Below are 15,057 nucleotides of genomic sequence, written 5' to 3'. Positions count from 1 at the left end.
ATGTCTATAACTGTTGAGTGTAAAGTGTTAAAAATTTAAAAATGAAGAAAAGGACGATATCAAAATTAAAATCGATATTCGGCTCAAAGAAAGGTGAGCGTACGGTTTTTAACTTCTATAAGAAATTCGAGAGTTATAGCAATGGTGTTTGAACTTTGGGAATCGTGTATTTGTTTGGATATTTGTCACGTGCCAGCTATTCGTCTCATTAAAGCTTTTTAAACATTTCCTTTTAGTTTATTGCTGTAAATAGTCGATACATTTGATCTGCAATCAACCTTGACAATTGATATGTTGTTTTTTTTTTCTCAAATACGAATACGTGCTATTGATTACTAATTAATTATTACGTTCTAAGATATTAAAAACAAACTTTTTTATAAACTTTTTGTGACAAATATATGTACAGCAATAAAAATAGTATAGTAGATAGTTAAATTATTTTATTTCATTTGTTAGAACAAGTATTTACTGTGTCTGCGCTTTTTATATATTCAATGTAACTGCACAAGTGTAAAAACCGTTTCGTGATATTATAATAATAAAAATAATATTTATACCCGTAGTTTAGTATTTTAACCGACTTCAAATACAGAGGAGGTTACTCAATTTGACCGTGTATATATATATATATATATATATATATATATATATATATATATATATATATATATTAATGTAATAATACTAAGAAATTGCAACATTAATAAAGACATAGCATGCGATTTCGAATCGAAATGTTTTATCGTCATGCTAAGAGTAAATGATAATAACACAGTAATAACAATATATTCAGCAATAGGTGATTAAAATTTCGCCAACATTCTTATATATCGAGAAATTATGCTTCGAATTTTATTAGCTCGCATTATTTCACGCTACTGTGCAGCTGAGACAGTAATTTTATTTCACTGAACGCGCACCCCGCTCGAGATGGGCAGCTGTTCGTTCAGTTCCATCATCCAACGAGGCTCACCGATTTTAAAAGGCGCTATAAATTCCTCTTGCCTTTTAAAAGCAACGTATTATTTATTGTGACATCATTCGAGTGATTCAATTAACCGCCGCGAGCGTAAATTTGTCTGATTTGATAAAATGTGTTCTCGAATTAAAATAGTTTACGTTAATTAGTTGTTATTTGACTTTGACTTTAATTACTATTTTTTGTGAATTTGATTATATCAATTTGCGTTTCGAAGTTAAACAGTAAAGTGAATAAAACAATAAACGTGAAAAAAATGTACAAGGTTTTTATGTGCACAGGATTTGTATGTGTGGTTTTAGTCTTGATAACCTAGACTTGTCGAGTTAGCATAAGTATAAAGCTAGTGATAAGCACGTGTGTAGGTACTGCGTTATTGGACCCTACTGATTACGCTTATTGTTTTGTGTTCAGCGTTCAAGATAGCGCGCTTCTGAAAGTCATTAAACGAAGAATTGGATTGGATAGTGCGCTCTGAATTACGAATTTCCATAAATTGTGTTTTATTCTTAATAATGCTTTCTTGTTTTTGTGTTAATCGAAAGTCAGGTGAGTTTTTTTCTTTTATAATCAACAATTTTAAATTAACGTTAACAAATTGGGACGCAGTGAAAGTTTTTGAGGATTTATAGAAACTAATTACTTATAAAATTTGGGAATTTGTATATCTACATATCTCTTGTTTTAAAATAACTAATTATGAAGTTTTGTCATGTTTATACAATTTAAGCAAAAAACAACTGACGTTTGACATAAATGCTAAATACTAAAGGTCACAAGCGTCAAGCAAGTGTAATCAACTCTACAATGGCTCTACATACCTACCTATAAACTAAATAAGCGCCTTTAAACACAGTAAAATAACTTGTTAGGTTTTAAAACTATTTTATTTATCTCTAGCATTCAAATGTTATAATTACAAAGAAATGAAAATTGCATATAAACTAAAAACTTGTGCTAGCTATTTTTTTTTTAAATTACATTATAACAAAATAATATAATGGCCTCTTTAAATTATCTTTTTTTATTTGTTACTTTTTTTTAATAAAAGAAATAAGCATTAATTTTTTTTCGTAACACTTAGTGATATAATGGTTTAATTAAAGTGTGATAATTGTTTTAGCGCGGTGTGATGCGATTTTTGTGAGAGAGTCAATCCATTGTTTTATTTATTTGAAATCATTAACTTCTGTAATAAATACATTTGAAAAGGACATTGTCTGAAAAATTCAGCTTTTTAAATTAAATGTTATTTTTTATCTTGTTCAAACTTTATTTAAAATGGTAAGAATAGCGTTAATTTTAAGTTAAAATTATGATGTATTATAAAGAATTATAGAAATTGTACAGATATGACACTAAACTTAAACGAACCAAAGTCTATAGTAATAGTTATATCGAAACTTACGTAGCTTTTTATCTTCCTTCATAACTTAATTTTATGCGATATTTGATACGTGAATATTGGTTTTCATAATATGAAATCGTGGCCGAGCTGCGGCGCAGCCAACGTGAACGTAGATGATTTCTATTGGAAATATGAATCTAATTGCTTTCACTGTATTAAGATTAATTTCAGTTTTTTTTTCAAAGAATAAGGCGTCAAATGTAACTTTATATTATAACTGCAAGCAGTTGCCCGTAGCTTCAATCGCGTAGAAATTGGTAACATTTACATAGAGGGGCTAAAGTAGTGTATATTTATTATATTACAACAACTCATGTCCTCCTTGTGGTTAACTTTTCGTGCGTTAGAACTACCAGACTGCTCGCAAAATTCACTCTCAATCAAAAACTAGTCTTCCTTTAGGTTTCCCAAGCCATTTTTAGGTAATTTCAGTAATACGACGTAATCTCCTATTTTATCGTACATAATTTCCGTAAGCGCTGCGATCATTTCATATATGGGATCAAAACCGTGAAAATAAAATTTCATGTTTCTAAAATTTCTACTTCCGATATAACAGGAAGACGTTTAAAATATATTTAGGCGTAAAAATTACATAAAAAAATTTCATTTGATTATTTGTTAGTTGTTTGTAAGCAATCCCTATTCAGGTCTAAAAATAAAGGGTAAAATAATATTTATACAAAAATAAGACGCACTTTTATACGAAACGTCAATAATTTTGATGTCTCATTTTCCCTCAATTTCAAAAATGCTGACCAAACGTGATTGGAAAAAGTTTGAAGCTTCTATAAACTTTAGAAATAACGGATCTTCATACAAATTTCATCTCCTATTTCATCTATTTAAAGTTAGAATTTTCACAAAAACTGAAACACGTATTCACTCATTTTTAATTAGTAGTAACCTAACCTAACCACCACAAAACCACAACCAAAATTTGATGTTTTCAGCTTCAAAACGACGAATTTCTCATTTCAACTTTTAATGCCTATTTTATCCTTTAATAGTCCACCAATGCTGAAATGCATATTTGTTTTTAAATTAAACAAATTGGTTTTAAACTTAACAAATGTATGTAATGTATAAACACGATACATTATCTATGCTGTTTAAAAATAAATATCAGTAAAAAAAGAAAAATTCTGAGTAAATAAAGTAATTCGACCATATTGTCTAACCAGCCAAATCTTTTGTTGACGTAAGAGGCGTTAACTAACAAAGCAAACTCTCTACAATGTACTCGCATACGTGTTTCTCACGAGTATGCTTCATATAAAAGATGCGGTCTAAAGGTGACGGCGTAACCTGTCCGAAGAAAGTGTTCGACATTGTTTAATGAAGTATTTTGTGTCTGAAACGACGTGCGAGACTTTTTCCCACGTCATATAATATCAAGAATAAGCGTCTGCGGTTTGTGGACAGTGCGTGGAAATTGGAAATTGATGATGCATTTTATGAAGTGTCAAAAGCTTTTACATCTACGCGAAATAAACTTTGCAGGAGGCTGTTTTGATTTTGAAAAATCGTAGTTTCAGTACTTTTTTTTAAATGTTTCAGTACTTACATATAAAAGAATTCGATTTACTTTTTATTGAGAAGATTACATATAAAAGAAATATATTCGATTCTACATATTTTATGTATGTGCGGATAAATTCGTCCTTTATGAACCGATTTTGATATCCTTTTTTTTGTTAGAAAGGAGATATCTCAAGGGTGGTACCGTGATAGGGAAACCAGGATCTGATGATGGAATCCCAGAGAAATCGAGGGTAACTCTCGAAAATCTTAGTGACGACTAGTGCGCTTATTATTTTTTTGTTAATTCGTTTACTTACGTTGTATAACTTGTCGATGTAATTGAAGTCGGTTTTTTTACTAGCAAACAATTATTTTAAGATCGAGCTATTATAAAAATCATATCTATAACTTTGATTACTTAATAAGTTCTATAAAAAATATTTATGTGTGACAGATGGGTGGGCAAGTACTGATGAGGAAATTAAAGAATTTCGAACTTATTCTTTCGTAGAGTGATTCAATATAATTATGTATTATATTTTGCTAAGAGGTTGACGGAATACAGTCCGAAGTGGAGACCGTTGGCTAGACAAAAAATGTTTATTTAAATTATTTTATTGTGACTAGACCCGTCCTGCCTTCGCACAGCTGCAGTTTACTATAGAAAATTAGGATAAGAATGCTAACACAATTAACATAAGTCGAAAACATTTTTTCTTACATTCATAACATCATCTGTTAATAAGGCAGTTGATCGTTAATTATACTGGTTGTTAGCAACCTTACTACATAAAAAACGAGTGTCAACTGTAGTAAAACTTACGAAACGTAACTCTTTTTTTTGTCAAACTTATACTCGTATCTCCCTCTAAACTTCAGTTAGCCTCGTCCGATCAAATTTTAACCGACTTCCAAAAAAGGAGGAGGTTCTCAATTCGACTGTATTTTTTTTTCTATTTTTTTATGTGTGTTACATCAGAACTTTTGACCGTGTGGACTGATTTTGACAATTTTTTTTTTTTTTTATCGAAAAGTGGTGTGTGTCAATTGGTCTCATTTAAATTTATTTGTGATCTAACAACTACTTTTCGAGTTATATCTAATAATGCGTTTTTACTTGACGCTTTTTTCGTCGACCTACGTTGTATTATACCGCATAACTTTCTACTGGATGTACCGATTTTGATCATTCTTTTTTTTTGGAAAGGAGATATCCCTAGTTTAGTACCATGATAAAGAAACCACGACCTGATGATGGGATCCCAGAGAAATCGAGGGAAACTCCTGAAAATCCACAATAACTTTTTACTGGGTGTACTGATTTTGATAATTCTTTTTTTGTTGGAAAGAAGATATCCCTAGTTTAGTACCATGATAAGGAAACCAGGATCTGATGACGGGATCCCAGAGAAATCGAGGGAAACTCCTGAAAATCCACAATAACTTTTTACTGGGTGTACCGATTTTGATAATTCTTTTTTTGTTGGAAAGAAGATATCCCTAGTTTAGTACCATGATAAGGAAACCAGGATCTGATGATGGGATCCCAAAGAGATCGAGGGAAACTCTTGAAAATCCGCAATAACTTTTAATTTAATCGAAAGCTGATGTTTGTCATGTGGTCACATATAAATTTTATTGAGATCTGATAACTACTTTTTGAGTAATCTTTGATAACGCGTAATTACTTGACTATTTTTTGGTCGATCTACGTTATATTACTCGTCGATGTAATTAAAGTCGGTTTTTTTTTTCGTTTGCGAGCAAACACAACGCTCCCCCGCAAGCATTCACAGCTTACTCCCCAAGTCAAGCGTGCGTAAATGTTTTACTTCAACAAGTATAATATAAAAATTGAAGACAATCAAGTAATAAAGTTAACATAAAAAAACGAGTGTGCTTTAGACAACACGACTGAAATAAAACTTTTTTACCAGCTTACTCCCCAAGTCAAGTGTCCGAAGTTCAAAAGTGACCGGATTTTGTTTATCTAATCTCAATAGTTTACGCTCGGCGATCATGAATCAGTCAGAACTTATTTTTTCTAAGTACATAAAATTATATATTTCCATATAGTAAAATATTTGCTATCAAATTATGTACTGTAATGTACGTATGTATCAAATTATGAAATATTTATAAACTTATAAAAATATGTTCAATGTCTTCATATTTCCAAAAGTTTACTAATCATTTATTTCGTCACTACTGGTCACACGAGATGCGCTAGATCGATTCGATGACGTCGACACGGGTTACGGGATATCATTAAAGTATAATGTTTCTCGCCTTCTGGTGATTGTACCCCGTATTAATTTCATGTAATCTCAAATACTTTCTCTAATAACATCATTTCGTTGGTTAGTACGAGTATAAGATACTTCAAGTCAAAGAACTGTAAAAATTAGTTCCGCGCCATCTTAATTTGTAATATTTATCATCGAGTAATTTTGCGCTTTAATGTTGTTTTTGAGGTCAGTCAAAATTCATAACTTTAACCCATAAGTTACGCTTTCCGGTGCAATTCCAACGAACTTAGTTTGTTTGTTGTAATTTTATCTTTTTATTCTTATTGATTCGTTGTGATGTTCTATTAAGGTTAACAAACTATTAATGTCGACATTTACCTACACGTTATCTTTCGTATGAAATACTTTATTAGTTGTTGTTCGTCATTGTTAGTAAGAAATTCCAATTAAACGGTCATAATAAATAAAAATCTGCATGAATGGATTCTACTTGCGAAAAAACGACACCTAGTTGTAATTAAATTTTCGTACCTAATTAAAGAAAAAAAGCTTATTGCCTATTCATAAAAGGGAATAAGCATTAAGCATATTTTGATTAAATTCCAGTAGAGATGAGCGACATTTTAATTATTCTAGTTTATACTGTAATACGTACTTTTAAAAAAGTAAAATTTTGTTCGAGTTTTGAATTGGCTTGTGTTAAGCAATTTACATACAACAACTATTACGGATTTTCAAATATTATATTACACGGTAACTACAATTTAGTCACACCCTTACTCTCCCTTTAAACTTGTGCCAGGTATTGCCCAGCACAGACACCCCTCAATATATCTTATATCTACTTCCCTTTCTTTGTCTTACACTTAATAATAATCTAAAAAACAGTGTAAGTAAATCAAATTGTCATTTTTAAAGTATGAACTACTCATCTTGTCTTTGATGACATTTAGATAAGAACTTAAAATATCAGGGCTGTCAGTTAAAATTCCAGGCCTTTAGATGTTATCGTAATTAAGAAGTATTAAGGTCATCGAAATCTCGTGCTGTCAATTAAACAAAATTTAAGTCACGAGATTTTTGCACAATTATAGGTATAGTTTTTAAATCAATTTAGTGAAAGCTCTATCAGCTCGAAGCCATCATATATATGAAACATCTAATGGAAGAGAAACAAGAGAATTTAAACATTGTAACTTTACTCTTGGATAAGAAGTTTTAACCGAGATCTAACATCTTTAATTAAATACATGCGTAAAGAATTCTGTATCTGATTGTGTGCTGCTTGAACAGCAGCTCGGTAAAACGAGACCGTTGCTCGGCGCTCATTACTTGAACTGAACCCTTTGATGTGCTTCGGGTTCGGAGCTGGCAGACAGCGGTCCGCTTGTTAGTCGTTACGGCATGTTAAATAAAACCTGTAGCAATTTAAGTTCGCATCACGCGTAAGCGACGTGCTCGGCATAGTTATCGGATTTATGTTCTTAAACAATGGGAACGTCAAATCACTTCTTGGAAAGGTGATAATTGCCAAATTTTGTAGTTTATAAGCGAACAGACATGTATGTACCTGTATATTTATTCATAGCCACAAACTCTACACCATAAAATATTAAGTTTAAATAATAATACATGTTAGTATATATTATCTCATTTAAATGAAAAAGAAGATTTTTATTTTTATAATTAACATATTGAGGATCGACAATTTGTTAATAATAAACATATAGTGTGTTATTTTAATGTATACAGCCATACAGCTCAAGGTCGTACAACTGGTTATGAACTGAATGAAATTTCTTGATAAACACAGCACACATGATACCTATATTACATAAACATAAAATAACTTCGATGATAAAGGTGTGTCAACAAAACCGGAATTGGGTGTCGTTCAATGTGTATATAGAAAGGAAGAGGCTACTCAATGTCGAGTTTGAACCCATTAACTGAATACATAAATAGGGATATATGTGTTTATTATAATTTTAAAATATTTCGTATTATGTATATCCTTTTTCAACTGTCTATTGGGGATGATTATTGCTAGTGATATCTCTATTAACATATCTTAGAATTGCATATTTTATAAATATTTTATGTAAGAATAAAATCCTAAGATGCGTAAAGTGTAGATATCTTGTACACTTTCGTACTTTGGAATTTAAATTACAACTTAATTAAGAAGACCGTTACTTGCTTCTAAGTAATAGTTGTTCGATTTATCACGCTGAATGAATTTTGTACCAATAATAGCTATAATAATGTCGTAGTAAATCGCGTGACAACATTGTAAGCTAACCAAGATCGATATGGAGGTTTACCGGTTGCGTCATGTTTACCTTCTCGATGCCCTTGCATGCGTATCACATAGATTTTGTAAAATACACAGAAAAATATCAATAGGCGGCATAACTAGGCGATATTTATTTTGTTGTAGGAGTTGTTGTCCAAATGTCCACTATAATTCTTATTAAATTGTGAAATCAAAATTTAGCTATTTCTATAAAGGTTACACTATGCAATATAGACATTTCACACATTCTGACATGCAAATCGTCATACTTGTGACAAGCAAATAAACACTGAAATGTCTTGCAATGTTTGCCTAGCAAGTGTTTGAGTAGGTACATTAACGCCCCTATACCGACTTCCTTGACCTCGATATTATTTGACACAAAAAATGTATGTCACTTTATATCTTATACACTTTTTAGGTATCCCTTAAAATAATTTGTTTCTTCCAGTCTTTGTCGTTTTTAGGATACCGAGTATAACGATAAATCAATTATAGCTGGCTGGAATATACTTAATGTCCTCAATCCTCATTTACCTTTCATAAATTGTTTTCAGGTAAACGGCAACAAGAGCAACAATCTGCAAAGTCTTCCCGCTCGCCGTCACCGGAATTACCAAGTCCTGCTTCAAGTGGCGAATCTTTCCGGCCAGTACAACGGACGCCACCTCCCTCTCGTGTGGGCCCTCCGCCATCCCCACCAGTTCCTACAAACCCGATAGCTCCTGTCGCCCCAGAACCTTCTGGCCCTTTACCTTTATCCCCATGTCCTGTCTGTGGACGAACTTTTGTTCCTCAGTCGCTCGCAAAACACGTCAAAATATGCGAAAAAATGACCGTGAAAAAACGAAAGACCTTCGACTCTTCAAGACAGCGACGCGAAGGTAATTACTTTGTTATTTTTTATCCTTAAACTATTTTAAATTTACGTAACATTAGATAAATAGTAAACACTGTCAGTGTTTACTATTTATCAATCTATCTGGTCGGATAACTAGTTAAAAATTAGTATGTAATTTAAAATTGTTTATCACAGAGAAAACAATACTAACAAAAGCCCTTTCATCTAATGATTAGCATTATAATGGGATATTTCTTGGCGTTTTGTACTGCATGTTTATTTTGAGATTTGTTAATATAAACATTTTATCTTATGGGTAACCAGGAATCACTGCATCGAACGATAGTAGTTTTGGTGATTGGGTTATCCATAAACATGACATTTTTTTATAATGTTAAATGTTACTATGGAATGTGAACGTTTTACCGTGTGCCTATCCAAAAATTATTTGGCTTAATTGTGTATTCCGTTGATACTAAATCAATATATAAAGCAGTTCACATTTACATAAACAGTATGTCACCATTGCTACGAGTGGAATGTACTTAATACGACAGTAGTATTTTATATGCTAGTATGAAGTACCTTGGTTCTAGAAAATTGTGAAAGTTGACATGATCATAACCTCTTCCTATTCCTCTTTTATGATTTTCAGCCTTATTATTTACTGTCATAATTTTAACAAATTGTTTTCTGTAGAGGATCAATAAAACGTGATAAGTGTAGCTAAAATATTTAAATACTAACGACCTCTGTCCGTCCATATTTTTTACACGATAAATAATCACCAACATATCACATATACTAAAACCTTCTCCGAAACACGCTGCATCTTATGGTATAAGTAATATTCCGATCGGTTCAGTAGTTTTCACAGTATAACAATTATATCTTATATATAAAAATGAATCGCAAAATGTGTTGCTAAGCGCAAAACTCGAGAACGGTTGGACCGATTTCGCTAATTCTTTTTTTAAAATGTCCCTTGAAGTACGAGGATGGTTCTTACGGAGAGAAAAATTCAAAAAAAAATTTTAAATTTTCTGAAAAAGTCTAAAAACAACACTTTTCTATACTCCCATACAAAAGATTTGTGATAATACTTAAAAGTCAATTTGAACCTTAATACCATACGATAAAGTTTGTGTTAGGCGATACGAAGTTCGCCGGGTCAGCTAGCTATTAATATAATTCGCAGTAATAATATAATAATCGAACAAAAAACCGGCTCTCCATTTATATTAGTATAGACAAGGTCATCCATAAATTTCTAAGTATCCACTGGGAGTATGAACGGCACGCTAATACTCAACACTTGTCCATAGAATTTTCGTGTTCAATTTATAGATAATATTAATGCTATAATATAATCGCAGAGGCCTGCATTTGCATTATATTATGTGTGTGTCGCGCTAAGTTCGGTAACAACGCCTACGACAGTCCATCTAACTCGCTTAGCCAAGCATATGGCTATCATGATTCATGTTTATATTAAGCATTGTTGCCGATAGAATGGTGTGTGTTCTACATGTTACGACTTGTGTGTTGGGTAAAATGCACGTTCTCTGAATTAATTTACTACAAAATTCTGTTATACTGTAGAAGAAATGCAAAAAATGTTCGAACACCATGCAAACACGTTAGCATGTTCACGAGGTATAACACAATTACAGGCACGGACTTAGAACAATACTTGCCAAAGAATTTCGGTCTTCCAGAAAACAGTCCCTTCCTCGAGAAAAGTCCGCCGAACACTGCCAAAGCTGCGCCTAAACCTAAAGTTCATTCTGTGAGAAGTGCTATTATGAAGGTAAGAATATTAGATACATCTTCTAACCTCTTTCGCTCTTCTCGTTCTCGTCTTTTAATCTATTATTTACTAAACTACAAATTTTGTGCATTGAGCTCTATAGGTTTTTCTTCGCCTATAAAAGAAAAAGGTTGAAGCATAAATTGCCATGAAGCTCTATTGCGGGTTGGCAAATAACGACGCCTTTGTATAAAATATGAGTTTCAAAAAATATTTTAGGTCGTTAGTCTTGAAGAAATATGAAATCTGACTCCAAATAACTTAGCCTTTTCTTATTTAAAAATATGTTCATGAGGCAATCTTGTGATGCTAATTACAACTCATTAGTGTTCTCTACCTGCATACACTGAGTATCTTGTGCTCGAGCTAAGTGGTTCTGGTTATTATGAATTGTTGTAACTAAAAATAGAAAACCTTAATGCGCTTAAAAATATTTTCAACTTAAGCCATAATACATATTATTTATTTTTGTTTACGAGAATTATACTTTATTTGTCATTTAAGGTGATAAATTTCTTCATTAATTCCTACTAGTATCAGAACGATGAAAAAATGTAGTCAGTGACTGTTCTAGTGTAGTGGTGACGAAATTAACTCCGACAATCACGAGTTCGACTTCCGCTCGGAGTCAGAGTAAATGTGTGTCCCTGTAGATATTTGTTATCATAAATACCTGTAAATGTTCGTTTACTTAGAGAATATTTTATCAGCCAAATCCCAGTAGATCAGTAATATATCACGGATTAAACTTTAAGGAGGGGGCGACCTTCTCTTAAATTCGAGAGGAGCTTTTCCCAGCAAGAGAAAATTTACAGTCTATTTCAACTCTAATCTAAAATAGATACTAATAATGTGGTAGTTTTTTATTTATAATAATTGTCATATTTGGAAAATCTACTTCAGTATAGTAATAAATCATAGCTATAAAATAATATATTAGTAAACTATTCCAAGAATGTCTTTATTCGTAGCCCGCAGCCGATCTACAAAAGTGCCCGCATTGCAATCGCGCGTTCGGCATGCGAGCATTCGAGCGTCACGTGGAATGGTGTGCGGATAAAGCAAAAATCCTTCCGGCTGCGCCTGCGCAACCACCGCCTCACATAGCTGACGCTAAACAGAGGCTAAACGCTCGCACGCAGTACAAAGCCCCTCCAGTTCGCGGAAGACGGTAATTATAAATTATTTTACATGAAACCATAATAAAACTAATTTAGTGGTCAAATCTTAGGGATATCTTCTGAGATTAGCGTGTTTAAATGGATTCTTCAGCTTTGTTACTTAACTGCGAGTCTGCGACGAAGTGCAAAGGAATTGTGATGTTTTTGTTATATTGAAGATTATATAGACTTTTAATTGTTGCTTTGGATATCTTGAAATGATAGACCAATAAAGATAAATTATTCACGCATTCAGTACTGCTTCTCTTTTTACATATTTAATAATTTTCAATATATTATACTAAGATATTAAGAGACGCTTGTACATGAAAGTGACATACGAGTATCGTGTATTAATAACATAAAATTATTGATGCTACGCATACGATAAATAGTAATTTACTACTTTTTAGATCATCACAAACCCGTGAAAAGTCATCCAACAGTCGTTCCGCGTCAGTGGAATCCACTCGCGGTATTTCACCACCTCGCGAATTCGGAGACTACAGACATACCCGAACAAGAGCATCAGGTATACTTAAAAAATATAATTTTAATTAACAGTCAATTTCGTTTATATAGGTATAGCTTCCAAAGAGTAATTAAAAATTGCAGAATCCGCCTCTAGCAATGACTATGAAGACAATTCACCTCACGTTCCAGTCATAAGAAATTCTAGAAATACAAATAATTCATCGGGAGACGCAAATGTAAAGGCTAGACAAGCGAGACTTGCTAAAGACCTCAGCAGCTCCAGGTAAATCTTCAATCGAATACATACCTTATCATATGTTAAGTGCAGATATTAAACCAGTTTCAAGTAGCAAATAAGGGGAAAGGAAGGATGGTTAATATAATTCATTTATTTAATATTTACATTCCTATCTCCTTGTTTGTTTTATTATGTCCAGTCAACTAAAATCCTTCCTTTCCCATTCCCTAGACCAACGCAACCGTCCGACCCAATTACTATCCAACAGACCAATACAGATCCTAATATAACAAAAAAGAATACACAATGTAAACCTAAGTCTAGATACAATATCAAAAAGCGGGAACAACTAAAAAAACTTGAAGAAATTGCTAGTAAATATAGTGAAAGAAAACAAAACACACAAAAAGATACATTGAAAAATTCTAGTAAAAATTTAGTAACAAGTCAAATTCCAGTACCAATAAAAGTTAAAGTACAACAAAAAAGTACAACAGAAGAACTGGTTTTAGAGAAAATTGTTGATGTTAACTCAACTGAAACCGTAGAACAATTTGTTTCATCCTCAATTTGTCATAAAAATCCAAAATCAACAGATGTAATAAATAAAAGAAATATTAAGAATAAAGTGAAAGGAAAACAAAATAAAGTGAAAAAATATTGTATTACGAAAACTGAAGAAAATACCTTGAGCTTTGATAGTCTCGAAAATAGTTCATTAAATAAAAATGAAGAAAAAGTTAGTCAATCAGTAGGAATAAATACAGAACTTTTATGTCCTTGCATACCTTGCGTTATTTATGACAACTCGGAACAGAAGCCTTTAAATAAAACACTCAACAAATCAAAACAAAAAAATAAACTAAAAACCATTAGAATTAATAGCTCTGATTCTACAATAGAATTGCTTTATAAAAATCCTAATATGATAAATGTATGCGATGTCGACAGTGCAAAAACTTTAAATGAAAACAACAGCCAATTAGATGAAAATATTTCTTTAATAAATTGTGACAAATTAAATTCAATAGAAACTAAATCTTTCACTGACGATTCATTAATTGAAACTAATGTGGACAATGAAAACACTTGTGAAAATAATGATAGATTAGTATTTAACGTAGAGTACAATAATTACGTTCAGCCAAATAACGAACAGTCACATGAAAATATCATCGAGAATGTAATTGATCTATCAGCAGAAAACATTGAAGCACATTATGAGCACGGTATAAGTGATGAAAGTTTTGAAGATTCTTTCGACGATAAAAAATACGTAAGCACAGAGGATAACATCGATTTAGCTTGTCGCCATAGTAGTGGTGACACCTATACAAAATTTACTGAAAACCCCGCTGATCTAGAAGAATTTCTGAATTTAACTGATAAAATGCTACACAACGACAAAATAAAAATCGAATTAAGTACCATTGAAAAGTCTGTTCAAAACATGCACACGCCTCGTACCGATTCAATAGAATCAATAAATAAAGAAATATCAGATAACAGCAACAAAGAATCAATTAAAGTCCAACCAATTTTCTCAGATACTTTAGAAAAATTAAAAAGTAATTTGAAAGATCTTCTAGAAGAAGTTGATCAAGAAGCTAACCAATTAAAAATATGTAAAGAAGTAAATGAATCTGAAACAAAGAAAAATGTCTGTGATATGGAACACATTACTGTATATGAACTTCAGTTTTCTGAACAAGTTGAAAATAATTCAGTCAATGAAGAATCATCCGAATTAAAGTTGCCTTCAATAAAAGTGTCGAATAAATTTATGGACTCTGACAGTGAGAAACAGACACGTCATAATGTTTTTAACTCTAACAAAACCTCTAAGCTATTAAACAATAAAAAACGATCTAGTAAAGACTATCGTACATTTATAATTAAAGAAAATCAAGAAGACAATGCTGATGAAACGCCACCGCTTAAGTTGCCTCGTATCGAAAACAAAAGGTCTTATTGGTTTCCCTATACCTCCGTCATGTTTACCTCATACTTTTATTGTACTATTTACAAAAACGCTATAACGCGAGATCGCAAGATCTTTCGAAGCAACTATGTAA

General features: G+C 32.0%; 1 protein-coding gene across 1 annotated transcript in view; it reads left to right on the top strand.

Moving 5' to 3' along the window:
• LOC123660279 (general transcriptional corepressor trfA) overlaps positions 1–15,057 on the top strand; it is a 40,930-nt gene that overhangs the window by 22,272 nt on the left and 3,601 nt on the right. The window contains exons 2-6 of the mRNA XM_045595374.1: positions 9,017–9,343; positions 10,974–11,110; positions 12,082–12,281; positions 12,684–12,802; positions 12,886–13,027. Coding sequence (XP_045451330.1) covers positions 9,017–9,343; positions 10,974–11,110; positions 12,082–12,281; positions 12,684–12,802; positions 12,886–13,027 — 925 coding nt within the window. The remainder of the gene's footprint in view (positions 1–9,016; positions 9,344–10,973; positions 11,111–12,081; positions 12,282–12,683; positions 12,803–12,885; positions 13,028–15,057) is intronic.

This window comes from Melitaea cinxia, chromosome 15, assembly GCF_905220565.1.
Source record: "Melitaea cinxia chromosome 15, ilMelCinx1.1, whole genome shotgun sequence".
In the NCBI taxonomy this organism is placed as follows: domain Eukaryota; kingdom Metazoa; phylum Arthropoda; class Insecta; order Lepidoptera; family Nymphalidae; genus Melitaea; species Melitaea cinxia.
This window is presented reverse-complemented; position numbering and strand designations above follow the sequence as displayed.